At 38.6% G+C, this 15,703-nt stretch overlaps 2 protein-coding genes across 3 annotated transcripts in view; one reads left to right on the top strand and one right to left on the bottom strand.

Moving 5' to 3' along the window:
* On the top strand, positions 1–9,298 carry c1h16orf89 (chromosome 1 C16orf89 homolog). 2 transcript variants are annotated; one of them, XM_088340282.1, is made up of 8 exons: positions 1–243; positions 2,494–2,646; positions 4,876–5,026; positions 6,120–6,237; positions 6,305–6,467; positions 6,980–7,084; positions 7,168–7,257; positions 8,827–9,298. In XM_088340282.1, the coding sequence occupies exons 1-8, from the start codon at positions 54–56 to the stop codon at positions 8,928–8,930; spliced, it is 1,074 nt and encodes a 357-aa protein (XP_088196408.1). In that variant the 5' UTR covers positions 1–53; the 3' UTR covers positions 8,931–9,298. The 2 variants fall into 2 exon arrangements, with proteins under 2 accessions (XP_088196408.1, XP_088196418.1); XM_088340292.1 differs by lacking the exon at positions 2,494–2,646.
* Positions 8,070–15,703, bottom strand: part of ift70 (intraflagellar transport 70) — a 14,306-nt gene continuing 6,672 nt past the window's right edge. Inside the window, exons 11-19 of the mRNA XM_088340270.1 lie at positions 15,035–15,088; positions 14,887–14,952; positions 14,541–14,617; positions 14,143–14,350; positions 12,470–12,541; positions 12,305–12,408; positions 11,015–11,093; positions 10,819–10,948; positions 8,070–9,456 (exon numbers count right to left, since the gene is read on the bottom strand). Coding sequence (XP_088196396.1) covers positions 9,320–9,456; positions 10,819–10,948; positions 11,015–11,093; positions 12,305–12,408; positions 12,470–12,541; positions 14,143–14,350; positions 14,541–14,617; positions 14,887–14,952; positions 15,035–15,088 — 927 coding nt within the window. The 3' untranslated portion in view covers positions 8,070–9,319. The remainder of the gene's footprint in view (positions 9,457–10,818; positions 10,949–11,014; positions 11,094–12,304; positions 12,409–12,469; positions 12,542–14,142; positions 14,351–14,540; positions 14,618–14,886; positions 14,953–15,034; positions 15,089–15,703) is intronic.

A 15,703-nucleotide genomic window follows, 5' to 3' on the forward strand; every position in this document is an offset into this window, starting at 1 on the left:
CCCGCCTCCTACAGGCTCGGACGCCTCGGAGTGTGCTCGGAACATTTCGAAACATGCGGATATGGAGGCTGCGACTGTCGGCCCTTGCGGCGGCGCTGCTGGCGGTGGCGTGCTGCTGCTGCAGCTCCAATGCGGAGGTGATCGACGACGTGCTCGGGAGCCTCTCCAAGGGCGCCGCCTTCCTCGAGCGCCAGCATCAGCACATCAACCTAGACGGCGTGGTGGGCTTTCTCATGCTGCAGGGTGGGTGGGACCGCTATTTTGGTGCTTTGTGGCGCAATGTCCGTCCACATGCCGCATGACGTATTCAAACATTGAGAGCTGGATGACCAAATTTTCACTAGTTTTTCAGAGGGGGGCTACTTTCTTGATATGGTCACCTTTCACCAAATCTTAGATTGACTTCTAGTGAAAGCAAATGTATTTTTATGGGAGAGCAGTATAAGTTCAAATATTGCAATCCCTTGCTGTATCGCGTTTTACTTATTTGCTACGTCGTGGATCTTCAACGTGCATTGTGTTCTACATTCTGATTGGCTATACTGAGGAAGATGCTTTCTCTCGCCAACAAAGTTGAACTTTTCCACATGCTAAACTTTATGTGGGTTTTTTCACCCCTAGTCTCTCCCTGGCATTAAAACAAAAAGTTTAATAAAAAATATCTCGCTTAGAAGGACAGAACCAGAAGATAGACACAGTTTTCCATTATGTCCACACGATGGCGGCAATGTATCATGTAAAGTAATGAGGATTGTGTCCTTGGAATATAACAGCAGGATTATTTTCAAAATCATAATTTGACGGTACAGAATATATTTGTTAAAAACATATGAAGTGCAGTTTTATTTATTTGTCAAACAAATACTCTAGCCTGTCACTATGGCTTGTTCTTGTGTAATGAATAAATGATAAATAAAGGTTTCTACTTTGAGGGTTTTAACTATCGTGGGACATATTTGGAACACAACCACTGTGAAAAACGAGGGATTACTGTATAAGAGTGCATACCTGCCAACCATGGGTGTAACCAGCCCGTTTTGGGGGGTGCTTAGGCACCCCCTAAAATTATAGCATTTTTAAAACTCTATTCCTTAAGAAAGGACAAGACAGTCTTAAATATGATGAAAAATGCAATATAAAAAAACGAAAACATAAATGTGAACAACGCAGCATTGGAAATACTCAGATGTCTTGAAACGGTTCAATCCATTTGATTCCTAGCACCGCTATGTCCCCCTCCTCGCTCCTCTTTGCTGGGCTAGGGTTCTGTGGAGGCTCCGGTGTAGTACTGTGAGAGTATTTTATACAGTGGTTATGTTGAACGAGTATTTCACCACCTAATACCATGAACTTTGTTATCATCAAAAATATTATTCCTCTTTTAAAATGCATTGAATTGTAGTAATTAGTATTTCTGCTAACCACAAAGTGTAACGTGAAGTTCACAAATGAACTATGTTAAATGATCCTTATTCACTGTAAGCCCCAGTGTGTAATATTTCACCACTAGATGGCACTCTATTGTCCAATGCGATTAAAAACCATTGGCACAGACCACACTGTAGCACCAAGTTGCCAGAAAAACATGGCGACGACCTCTAGGTAGGAATTCCACAGTGTCAAAGAAAAACACTTTTCTGGACCTATAATTTTGGGGAAAAATTCGCTTTGGTACGATAGTTCTGTTATTTTTCGTATTCAAAATTGCAAATCTCTTTTTTTTTGTTTAACGGAATGAACGTTTTTTTTGTACCACTAGGATGCACTAAATATTACATACTGTCACTTTAAGTGAAATGGGTGAAAAAAAAACAGCTGGACAGTGGGTGCTCAGCACCCCCTAAGCTCTTAACATAAAATCGCCCCACTTCTGCTTTACGTGATCGACTACTGCTTTTGCCCCTTAAAATAACCCACGACTATAAAAAACAAAATAAGACTGCTTTTTCAAATTTAAACAAAAGCGAAAAATGTTTGACTGGAGACTAGTATTTTCCTCAACGGACGCTTTTTTTTCAAAGCAGGACTAAGACTGTGCGTAAATAAACCGCTGCAATTATGCCATTAGAGTTCCATCCATCCATTATTTGCACCGCTTTATCCTCTGTAGGGTCGCGGGGGTGCTTGAGCCAATCCCAGCCATTTTCAGGAAATGGGCAGGGGACACCCAAAACTGGTTGCCAGACAGTCGCAGGGCACACAGAGACAGACAACTCGCTCATTCACACCCAAGGACGATTTGGACCGGCCAGTTAACTGTCCATGTATGTTTTTGGAATGAGGGAGGAAACCGGAGTGCCTGAAGGAAACCAACACAGGCGCAGTGAGAACATGCAAACTCTGCAGAGGAAGGCTGGTAGCTCGATTTGATCCCATGACCTCTACTTAATATTTTACAAAACGTCATCACTTCAAAGACTACTGGAACCTATTGTGATGTCATTACAATGCGTGTGTGTGTGTAACATGGATATGTGTTTGACTGCATCTTAGCCGAGCTGAAGGAGGCGGTGCAGACCTGGCCTCACTCCGATCCGGTCAGCTGGGCTCAGAGAACAACGGCCGTGGACTTGGTCAAGCGTCTGGATCGCAGCTTTGAAAACGCCATTGAAGCTCTGCGCCATAATGACCCCAAGTACTACCAAGGTAGCAACATTGACATTAAAGATCAGTGTTGATGACATTTTATTTCCAAACTTTTCTCTGTTTATGTGACAAGGAAAACAAAAAGTACACAATTTTTTGACCGGTTCAACCGTATTAAAAAGCAAAGATGAGCAAGTACTGAGACCAGGTATCGATACCGGCAATTTCTTAAGGAAGAAGTACGAGCAACATTAGCTGTTTCAAGTGTCATCTGCGGGCAGCACGGCAGCTGGGTGGTTAGAGCGTGTGCGGTCATGAGATCAAACCTCCTGTGTGGAGTTTGCATGTTTTCCCCGTGCTTGCATGGGTTTTCTTCCGGTTTCCTCCCACATTCCAAAAACATGCATGTCGGGTTGTCCGGTTCAAATTGTCCCTGGGGGTCAATGAGCGAGTGAGTTGTCAGTCTCTGTGTGCCCTGCGACTGTCTGGCAACCAGTTCAGGGTGTCCCCTGCCCACTGCCCAAAGTTAACTGGGATGGGCTCCAGCACCCCCGCGACCCTACTGAGGATAAGCGGTGCAGATGATGGATGGATGAAGTATCGTCTGCACTTAGTGGAAAAATTCAAAGTCACAAATTAGAAAAATACTTGTTGTCAGTAATTCAATGCAATACCAAGGCCAAATATAATTTCATGATTTGTAGGTTTTTCTTTTTTCAAAATAACACCGTTTCAAAGGAGAAATAAGGAAACTTTTTATGTAATAGTGGGTTCAGTTATTTATCATTGACTACTCGAATGTAAGTTACAGTCTTAGAAAAGTAGAAACATCACTAATACAATGTAAATCAGTGCAAAATAAAGATGGTTGGTTTCACATGTTATTGAGCATGTTTAACTCCTATTAGCAATTACGTAATCAAGTATAGTTTCATCTTTAACTAGGTTCAGTTGTAGCCTGACTTGCATTGATGGTATAGTAGACTATAAGTGAATGATTAGAATCTGTCACGTCTTGTGGTGGCAAACCTAAGTGCGGGTGAGAAGGGGATAAAAAAGTAATTATCTAATTTTTAAAAAGGTTATAAAGTAATAAATATAATTTAGAAAGGCAACAACAAGGAGTCCATAAAGAGAAAAGTCTTTGTAAACAAAATATAATTATGATATTCGCTCTGAAAATGCTGGTCTACTAGTGATCCCAAGAGCCAAGAAGAGAACAGCAGGTTCAAGAGCGTTCTCCATTCGGGCCTCGGTGCTGTGGAATGTTCTTCACCCTGAGATTCGTTCTGCAACCTCAGTGGAAATGTTTAAATCTTGGCTCAAAACACACTTCTATTCTATAGCTTATGAAGGACCTATATTTCATGTTCAATATCTGTGTATTATTTGTTATTGCAACATCCATTGCAGCCTGGTCATCCTGGAAGGGGGATTTCCTCATGTGTGGTCCCTTCTAAAGGTTTCTTTATTTTCCTCATGTTGAGGTTTTTAAGTTTTTCCTTGCCCTCATGTCGGTTATAGATCAGGGGATGGTGTAATAATAGTCTGCCGTTTGCAATAATCTGTGGTCTGTGCAGCCCTTTGAGACTCTTTGTGATTAAGGGCTATACAAATAAACATGACTTGACTTTTAAAAATGAGAAAATTCCACATTATATAATGAATATTACTAAAACAATTAGTATGTAACGTATTACTGTTCTAAGAGGCCGCAGATGCAGAATGAGGCATGTAATTCTCTTGCCTCATGGCAGAGGGTGATAGTGATGCCAATAATTCTGATTTGGCTCACACTTCAGCCCCACACAACAGAATTAGGGATAATATTGGCAAGCTAACAGCAAGTCAAACCATCCAGTGATAATATTTTCTTTTTGCATGGCCTTTTTTCATAATGGAGGATTACATCTATTGATGCTTTCAATCAAAAGAAGTAACACATAAAAATCATTTACAAGTTGAGGTAAGACAATAAAACGTCTTGTTTTTTTATGCTACAGTTTGTATATAGCTTTCTCGCTCTGCCAGTCCAATGATCAATAAGACGGAGGTTCATTTATTTGTAAATCGGACTGGATTGTGATATAACAGACACAAATCTAGCCGCAGGGCACTAAAACTACTAGACAATGATTTTATTTTTATTTCTCCTGTGGGTATAAAGTTGATTAGTTTAGATCTGCTTACCAGTCAAAATTTAAATTTGATAGATGTAAACAAGTGTATGGTTGTGTTGCAGTAACGGACCACTTCATATGCTGCTTTTATTATTGTCCCGTTGTGCAGAGTTTGAGCCGCTTCTGTCGTGGAAGTTCTGGCAGGTGACCAGGGAGCACAGCAGCACCGATGCCAGCCTGGTCTATGCTGCCTCCACCACCAGCGAGTGTTACGATGAGCAACTCAGCGACAAATGCCTCACGCTGCTCCTTGGAACCTGGTGAGGACTGAAACGGTGTAACAGATTACAAATACTTTTCATAAAACCATTAAACAATTGATGCCAAGGAAAGCAAAGAGTAGACTATTTGAATCATTTACAAATGTATTTTTTAGTAAATATTCTAGGGTTCAAACCAGTATTGGGCACTTTACTGGAGAAAAAGTAATTAGTTACAGTTACTAGTTACTTCATATAAAAAGTAATTGCGTTATCCCACCCCCAGATTACTGACACCCAAAAGTAGCGCGTTACTCTGAAAGTAACTATTTAGTTACAAATTACCATATAACCTCGCATTAAAGCCGAACTCCTAAAACTGCTTACAAACAGCCACCTAATAGAAGTTATAGAAACAAGACACTCTGTATCCATTGTCTTTAAACCACCCAAATATTTCATTGTCCATGTCTGGGTGATATCCATGACATTGTCTTGTTTCTCCAGACATAAAATATCTCAAAAATAACTTTACCAATAAAACACCACAGTCCAGCACTCTTTTTACCGTGAATTCTGTGCTTATGTTTGCCTCATCAGTTTTGTTGTTCGTGTATAAGCCACCCCCACCTCTCCACCCGCTGCCTCCCATTTACTACTGGTGACATCGGCCAAGTATGCATATATAAACTGACCTCCTGATATTAGTATTTTATTTCATAGTTGTAAATTCGGCTTGGATTTGAGTATATAGAGTAGGAAGAATATCAAAGTATCAGTAATGTAAAATTACCCTCCCTCGTACTCTGTGTTTGAGACGGTGCCGTCGTAACTGTGTTCAGTTGAATTTTGTGGGTATATAAAAACATGCCCATCCATCTTAGGGGTTGTCCTCAGTGTTGTGTTGTTGGTAGATTGTGGGATGAATGCTGTTTCTGGAGTGAAGGGAGGAATTGTCAAAGGATAAAAGACATTGCAATTCTTAATCTGTTTGTAAATAGTAGCGTAGTAATGCACCATGTAGTAACGACAATATGGTTACATATTTTTTTTAATAACTCGTTACAGAGGAAAGGAATTGAACTCCAGGAACGCGTTACTTTGTAATGCATTACTCCCAACACTGGTTCGATCGCATCTTAATTGATTATAGGAAACAGAAAGGAACGCCATGCATCGTGACCAAGCCCTGTCGCGACACCATGACTCAGTTTGGATGTCCACACTACTCACTGTCCCACCAGCTGCTCTACTTCATGATTGGGAAGATGGTGAGAAGAACTCCTTTTGAACTTCAGATTGAGGGGATAAATTGCTATTCGTGTGTGCACGAATCAGAAAGGGTGCTCGAACCTGCTAAAGGGTGACACGCGGGCGACCCGCGCCAACATGACGGAACGTAGCTACCAGAAGATCTTCTGCTCCAATATGATGAAGACCAACCAAGACATCATCGCTGATGGGCTCAGCCAGCAGACGGCAGACATTTTCATCGAGAACAGTGGGTGAAGTCACCTCATGTTAAGAATAATATGCATCTTTAAAGAGATATTGGGTATTATTTTGCAACTTTTAGTGGTAAAAACCCAAACATTGAAAATATGTATAATGAGCAAAAATACGTGAACTATTTTATAAGCATATCTTTTTTCACATACTCGTAGGTCAATCAATTAGTATTGATCTTACATAACACAAAGCTGACCTTGAAGGAGCTGACATATCTGTCCACCATGTTGATGCTACAGGTACCCCAACAACCTTGTAAAAGGCTGGGCAAAAAATTTGAGACTTAAAATTGTGCAGTTTGGTCACTATTAGTCTCCGTAATCTAACTCTTTTCTCGTGCTTTGGAGCACTTGTTATCAGTTGCGCTTCACAATACAGGGACATCTAGTGGTCAAATATTGTCCACTGTCCCAAACATAATGCAAACATCATTGAACCTGAACACTAACTTGAACCTTTTCCAATCCAAACAAACGCCTTCTGTTTTTGTGTGCCGTCTCACAGTCCTCATCTGCGGTCTGGCCGGCTTCTCTGACTTCTACAAAGCCGACTGGCTGCATCACATCCTCCAGTTGCAGGACACTGAGCTCGGCTGCTTTGGGCGCGACCGTAAGTCAGAAAATGATTCAAAGTGACACTAAGCATCAGCAGTGCATACCTGCACATGGGTTGTCTTTTGTTGTCTCCGCCAGGGAACATCCTCTCACAGATGATTGGAGACGAGCTGCTAGAGCAACTCCAGCCTCATCACAGGGTCAAAAGGAGGGAAAAGATCCTTGCTGGTGGGTTCATGATTTTTAAGTCACCGTCACACAGCTTGGTTACAAGACATCAGTATTTGTTGGTATGAGGGGGATATTTTTACAGTACATTCCTACAAAACTGATTGTCAAAGTTTTATTTGATTGTGCTGTTCTCTGAGGGGAGTAGTACACACCGTTGTAGGACAAATTCAGTTCCTTGGCAATTTCATTCCTTAAAACAATAATAAACTTTTGAATTGAAGTGTATTTGCTTTCTACAACTAGTTTTTTTTTAAACCAAACTATTCTTGTAATACTGAACCCATTTTATCTCTGATCCGGATCGTCTCGGTCACTGGTAGCAGACAACAACGTCATGCTAATATCACAGTTCACAAGCAAATGTTATCCTTAATCAAGCACTCACACTTTTTGATGAGATTTAAGAAGTTCTGCTATGCTCTATACTCTTATTCAGAAACCCCTAGTTTTCAACCATGTGAGTAAAGTACATACAAAGTATAGGAAGTCAATGGAAACTTGATATGTAAACTAAATTGTGACACTTTTTTACGGAGTAAAACAATTTGTTGAACCGATGAAGTCCGCGAAATCCTGAACTGCTACGTATGATAAGCAACACTAAATTTATTGTAATGTTGAATATGAACTAAAAAGATGGTGAATTAAATGGTTGTGTTGTGTATGTGGTTAATACACTTGTTTACTCAAAGTATCTTTTTGTAATCTTACAAAGGCTGTCTTGCTTTGAGTAAAGAGTTGCCATGTTGTGTTTGCACAACACGTGTGACTTAAAGTCTTGAAACAAAATAACCTGAAAAAAAAAACAATTACATTTCCAACCATTCAATAATGAATTTTTTTTCAATGATACAGGGAAATACAGATTCCTTTTGTACAGTATGTTAAAAAAACGTTCGGTAGAGAAGGAGTCCAAAAATTGCTCACTATCTGTCCATGCTTGTCAAATTACAGAGTGGTTTCATATCAAGGGGTGGCGTAATTGTGGCCAGTGCAGTCCTTTGAGACATTTTGTGGTTAAGAGCTATACAAATAAATGTGACTTGACTTAGCCTCCCCCAATTTGTTTTTTTTATTTTTATCTGACATGAGAGAAAATCTAGAATCAATGTGAAGAGGGTTTACTATCCAACCATTATCTGCACCGCTTATCCTCACTAGGGTCGCCAGGTCCCGGAGCCAATCCCAGCTATCTTCGAGCAGTGGGCAGGGGACACCCTGAACTGGTTGCCACTGGACTAAGAACCATTTATTTTAAACACAATGAATTGGAAAGCAGTTAAAAATGTTAAGATAAAGTCTGGAAGCATTAAAAACCCACAAATTTACGAATGAGTCCTGTATAAGTCAAACAATAACGCTAGAATCAAGAGAAACCAAATAGGCACAATCAAGTACGATGTATCAACACACACAGGAGAAGTCAAATATCAAATATCGACGGAAAATCAGCCCCAAACCAATCAAAGAAAAGACTGAAATGGTTAAAATCTTTGACACTTGCTCTAACCTCTGACTTCTTCTTGTCATCCTTAATTTCTTCTGTTCCATTTTTGTTGTTTTAAGATGGCTGCTCCAGTCACATGACGGCAGTGGCGGTGGGCGCCCTGGGAGGATATTTAAATTTCTACCTGACGGAGCAGGACATAACCAAGAGGCCCCTTTCCTGATCCCCAATGATGCCCAAATTGAAACATTTTTCCTGTTTCTTCATTCTTTTTTAATCTTTGAAAATTAATCTACAGGGATGAGAACCGATTTGTCATAGGTTGAGGAAGTCCCAACACTAAGACCTTTTTTAAATCACTATCAGTTTGTGTGAGCATCAAAACATCTAGCTGTAAGTGATCTTTGGATATACTAGGAGGAGCTGCCAATGTTATTAATAAGCTGCCTGTGTATTTTACATGTTACTAGGGATTCATTATGACACAATATATTAGTTTACATGATAAAGTGTTTAAGGCTGTATGTATGCATGAGGCATAAGTTTATGTGGAACACTCTATCCCAAATAAAAGTAATCGGTCCATGTTGAGAGTCTGGTACAACGTCTTTGTCATTCATTCCAGCTGGTGACTTTATAAAAGAGGGCCTTGAGTAGCCGGGCCTCGTAAGTGACTGTGTTTTTGCCCATTTGGATCCGGGCATCTTCCAGCGGCTGCCCGATGATCGCCGGAACCACCCTGCCATAATCTGGGAGCACACACACAAATACAAAATAAGACTATCTGAAAATAGTAATTGGTAACAAATTGTCAGCATTTTGTTGAAATTAAAACAATAAGGTTAAAATAATTGTTTTTTTTTAAATTCAGCTTTAGTCTTTGTTTCTTAACTTATTCAGTGCCATAACATTATAAATAGGTTTTCAAAAGCATTGTCACTGAGAGCAAAAATGTAAAAATACGTTTTTTTTGTTTGTTTTACTTTTAAAAACTATTGTAAAGGGGTAGGTGAAGCTCATCAATAATTATCAAGGCTTTGGTAATGGTTTCAGTGGGAAAAACGATGAGAGAAGTGGCCTTACTCAGATCAAGTCTACACATCGAAAAAGTCCCCACTTTTTGGTTTTGCTTCTTGTGTCCAGTAATTGAGAGTGTGTAGGTAACCCCCAAGTATGTGTATTGAAGCGATGTGGTGAGAAAAGACAGATGCTTCAACAACGTTTTTTTTTCTCTCTGAAAACAACTAAATCCAAAGACCCTTTGTCATCGTCCAGGCAGAGAGGGATTATGTTTCGTGCACATCTGCAGGAATGGGTGATAATGTCTCCAGAAGCATCGGGCGCTAAAAGGTTTATGCATTGCTTATGCATGAGTTCAGTGTTCTTGCCATAAGACAGTTGAATTTCTGGACATGCTGAAGGAATGGAATGCCTTTTATTTTTGAACAATGTTCACATGATGGAGATGAAATATCATCTGAAGTAAAAAAATATTCCCTTGAAATCAGTTTCTCACCTTTTTGGAATCAGTAGATTAGTAAACTATAGCAGCTAGATTAAAAAAAAAATTGTGATAGAAAAATACATGCTTTCTCTAAGGCAGAATCGCAAGGTAATCGCAGTTTTCCATACTGTCCACATGATGGTGGCAAAGTATGTATAGTGGATCGTTTCCTTAATCAATATCGTTGAGCAATCATACAGCAAAATCATTTTTTAAAATTATGATTACAAGTACAGAAGTTATTTTAAAATAACTACTTATAAAGTACAGTACTTTGTAAAAACATGTATTTGTAAAAAATGCTTAAGCTTATAAACAGGGTTTGTTCTTTGGTTTCAATGTATTGTAGAGTTTTTAATAAATAAACAAAGGGTTTTACTGTGAGGATTTTGACTCACAGGTTATGTTTAGAACAATAGGGACTAGAGGAACTTGGAGCCAAGTAAACCCCTGCTGCGTAGTTCAGCCGAAACACAGTTTGGAGTACGCACGGCTGGAGTTTATTTCGGGCTTGTTTCTCAAATCAAGTTAATCCATCGGGTTCGGCCTTATCTTACCTCTAGTGCGTATGCTATGGAGCATAATGGGTTAAAAGAGGGTGATTCACCTTCACAGTTCTCCAAAAACTGAAGGCATTTCTGGACCACAACTCCTGTGAGCATGATGACGTGCTTGGACATGTTCTCCAGCAGGGATAAAAAACAGCGCTTGGCATAGAACCAAGTATCCGTCCCCAACTACAAAGACATAATATTGATTTGAAGTAAAACCCTATTGTGAATCTCTTAGTTAGTAGCATGTACCTTCTTATTGTATGGCTCCAGGCTCTTAATGACACGAGATATTCCAAAATCATAGTTGCCCTTGGCACAGTATAACGTGCTGGAGAAAAAAAAATTTGCACAGTGCCTTGCAAAATTATTGCCCTTCTCAAAAACATTTCGACATATTGTCATATTTCAGGCTTCCAAATTGTAGATAAAAAAAACCTCAAATTAATTTCTAAGAATCAACAACATGTGAAATTTCAACAACATGCCAAATTTATCCAACATCTTATATTGTGCTAACAAATAAAAAATTGAAAATAGGCGTTGCAAAATAATTGGCACCCTTTAATAAGTAATACTTTGAACAAAATCCTTTTGCTGCGATCACAGCCACAAGTCTGTATTGGGTATGTCTCTATAGGTGTTGCACCTCTTGAAACACAAATACTAGCCCGTTTTTCTTTTCAAAACACCTCAAGTCTCTTAAGGTTCGACAGTGATCATTTGTGCAGACTTCTTTGCTCCATAGGATTGGGGTCCAAACTTTGGCCATTTTAACACCTTTATATTGTTAGTTTTAAACCATTCCATTCAAGATTTTTCATTTGTTTGGGTATCTGTCCTGTTTGAAGGTAAAACGGCTCCCCATTGTCAGGTCTCTTGCAGATTTTCTGTCTGAATTGGCCTATATTTGGCTCAAACCATCATCCCATCAACTCTAACAATCTTCCCAGCCTCTTCTGTAAGAAAGCAAACCCAGAGCATGATGCTGCCACCCCGATTGACAATGGGGATTGGGATTTCAGGGTGATGTGCAGTCATTGTTACTCTTACTTCATAATGCTGTCTGTTCTCTGAGCCCATCACCTGGAAGGTGAAATTAAAGACTTAATGACGAACAGTTGCACTCTGTTTGTTATTGTTAGTCATTCAGGTCAACATGGGGTCATTCAGGAGTCATGGGGGAACATTCTGGAGTCAGTAAGCTGAGCTGATAGAACAGGAGTTCAATATTTTTGCAACACTTACTTTGCAGTTTCTTTGTTGTAAATATCTCATCTCATTAGCTGCACCGCTTATCCTCAGTAGGGTCGCAGGGTTGTTGTAAATATAAAATGTTATAATAATTTGGTTTCACTTCAGGAGTATGTCTCACATGTTGTTGATTCTAAGAAAACATTTTCAGATTTTTAGCTTTAAGTTTGAAAACCGAAATGTGGCAAAATGACAAAATGTTCTTGGGAGGCGAATCATTACACTAGGCACAATGAATACAGAAATATCAATTAATTTTTTACTTGTATGGAGAAATATAATAGTTACCCAATGACCAAGTTGACAATGCAAAGGTGGAAGACTTTCTTTTCAGGGTCGTCGATGGAAATTTGCTCCTCTTCCTTTTCAATCTTCCTCATCAACTGCTCAGCCTAGAAAACCGTTGAATCCAATAAAATACTCACACTCTTCAGTGAATGACTTAATTATTACCGCTTCAGTCTGGCTGTTCATGATATAGGACACGGACAAGTTGGCCAGGACCACAGCGCTCACGTTCAAGATCTACAGCAACAAACAAAGGAAGTACTGCATTTAGAAATATTTGATTTATATTCCATTTTGGAATATTTTGAAACTAAAACCATATTTTTGCCATTAAAAAAAGACTTTTTTCTAGTTGCTGAACTTATAAGACATCGTAGAATTTTTAATAACCATAATTTTCTATTAATACAGTAACGGTAATACTTGGAGTTGCGCTTTGCTGACATCCTGTCACTGCCTAACAAACTTTTGACTATGAAAGACTTCTCTTTATTTTCAATGTAATCAAGTCATAAACTTGAGGATTTAGTTTTATTTCTATCAGGGGTGGCCCGCAGGCTACAAAATGGTCTAAATGTGACAATAAATATTATTGCAAATAAAGTACTACTAATGAAAAATGTCATTTTTATCCCATTGCCTCCTTATGCGTCCACAACAAAAATACTACAAAATTACAACAAAACTAAGTACCAAATTTAGTGTTTAAAATCGGGGCACTCATAAATTATTTTGCTTTCATTCAGAAAAAAACACAATAGAAATGCTACTGCACTAATACTATAATCCAAAAGACAACTAGAGCTCTATAAACATGACTTGATATGACTAGAGTAATACTATAAAAATACGACTACAGGAATACTATACTCCCAAAAAACCAACTGGAGTAATACTATAAAATATTACTGTGGAAATACTAAAAAAAAAACTAGGGAAATATAATATAGTAAAAAATACCTGTACAATACAATTACGGTCATCCTAAAAAACTAAATATAAAATATATTGCTTAAAACAGTAACCGAGCTCTTATTGATTTCATTGTGAGTGTTTCAAGACAAATCTGATACAACTAATCAATTTAAAAACAAAGTAATGTAACATGTGAATGTCTGCATGTTTATTTATCCATAAATGAAAAAATTGGATAGGTCTCGAGGACCCTCAATTAAATCTTTTGGCCCAATGTTGCCTGTGTCTCCAAATACTAGCCCACACCTGATTTAAATGCTCTAAAATTATAATTTTGTTATTGAGTATGATTTTTTTCAAATTGATTTGATTTACTTTTTTGTTCTGTTTTCCTGAGAATTAAGATTTAATTGCATTAAAATTAATTTAACAAGTTAGCAGGATATTTGAAAGAGGCATATCTTCTATTATTTTTATACTAATGCTACACTTTTTGCATTCTTACCTAAATTGTTTTCAATCACATTATTTTGAAACACCAAATCAACTACAGCAATCTCTGAACATTGGTCACCACTTTCAAAATCTGAAAGCATTTCCCACAAGTTCATTATAACAAATTTGCCCCGTTTTAGTTTGAAATGACACAAAGACGAACGCATGTTCATCCATTTTGTTATAGTGATCTTTCCCTACAAAGCACCACTGCAAACAAACCACACACGAAAGCAGTTTCACGGTTAAAGAAAGAAGCCACCGGAAATGGCTTTGACTATTTTTTCCGCCTCAATACACGTGCACAGGCAGTTCTGCATGCTACACTGCTCCACCTGCGCACAAAGGTCCACTGTCACCTGAACTCATCACACTATTCAATAGTCATCCTCTTTCATGTGCTTCCCCCTCCCGACAACTCCACTTACACTGCTGTAGTGCTTCTTGACAATGGGCTCGTAGAAGCTGATGGCCTCCTTGTACTTCTTCTGCATGAAGAGCACGTGGGCCACATTCAGCTTCCACGTCTCGTCCTCGTTGCTCACCTCCATGGATTTGTAGAAGATCTTCTCCACCATGGCAAAATTCTCCCGGTTCCAGTAGATTTTGGCCTGGGCCATCAAGACCACAATGTATCTGTGGGAGCAAAAGAACAACAAGAGGGAGGAGATTGAGATAGGCACGTTTTTTGCAAGACGTCCTCCTTGCCTTGCAACATGATGATAAGATGAAATCTACCGGTAATTGCTAATTGCAACAATAAAAATAGGCAGCAAATACAATGTATAATTCAAACTTCTGTGAGTGTATTTACGAGAGTTCTCACTTTTCCTGCATTGTGTCGTACTCCAGGAGGGTTTTTTTCTGGCCTTCTTCATCTCGAGCTGTGTTGGCCTCCTGCAGCTGCAAATATTCAGCAAATATTTCCAAATAAGAGAAAAAAAATGCAAAACCATCTTAAGACCTATCTTTGTGCGACTTTCTTTTTTTAACCACCATTTCCTACGCGATGGGGTCTAATTTAAAGCCAAAAGTGAACTAAGAAGTATCTTATGAATTACATTACTTTCATTCACGTCAAATATATGATTTTGGAAATAAATGTTAGTAATTAGCTCTTTTTGATGAGAACAATAAAATATACATAACAGATAGAGGGATGTTGTCACAACCTGCTTGGCCAGCTTGCGCAGCTTGTCAGTCATTTTTCCAATCATGTCATCAAACTTCCGAAAGGCCTGAACATACAAAGATACGTGTAACAAAGGTAACAATCTAACAAATATGAATACGACTGAATTCTCTTGAATATGTTCATACTTCCTCTGGTGCAGTCTGGCAGGTAAGCAAGGCATCAAGAAATTCATACTCGTACTAGAAAAATCACAAAGAATAAGTTATTTTGGAGTCTGGGAACAATCGCTCGGACAAAAAAAAATCTAGATAAACCCTTTTCATAGCAAAATGTAAGCAGTTTTAAAAAAAATATAAAGCCAATTTTTCAATGCACCCAGTACCATGAAAAGAAGAAATCCAGCGTGAATCATGTATTTTGCAGATCCACAAATATATTTGTATTTACAAAGGCAAACTTTTATCTTTAACATGCATTTATCAAGACATATGATTTTTAGATTTTGAGTAAATCACGAATATTGTTTTTTTAGACAAATCTCTCCAAAAATACGTGTTGAGTAAAATGACAGTAATAAGTAGCTTACATCTTCAGTTGCAGGAAGTTCTTCCCAATACTATTTACCACCGAGAAATGCTACCTTAATTGTTTTGCATGGCCCATAATGAACATTCATAATTGATTTGTAATCCTTGCACTAACACACATATTATACTGCTCTGTTTAAGTGTAGCATAAACCTGTCCTCTTGGGCGCGACCCGTAGAGGGCGATGACAGTTCATAGAACAATGCCGTAATATAATGAGAGCTGCCGTTGATCACAAGGGAAGATCAAATCAAAATGTATTTGAAA

Source organism: Urocampus carinirostris, chromosome 1, assembly GCF_059441175.1.
Source record: "Urocampus carinirostris isolate Australia breed hairy pipefish chromosome 1, RoL_Ucar_1.0, whole genome shotgun sequence".
NCBI lineage: Eukaryota > Metazoa > Chordata > Actinopteri > Syngnathiformes > Syngnathidae > Urocampus > Urocampus carinirostris.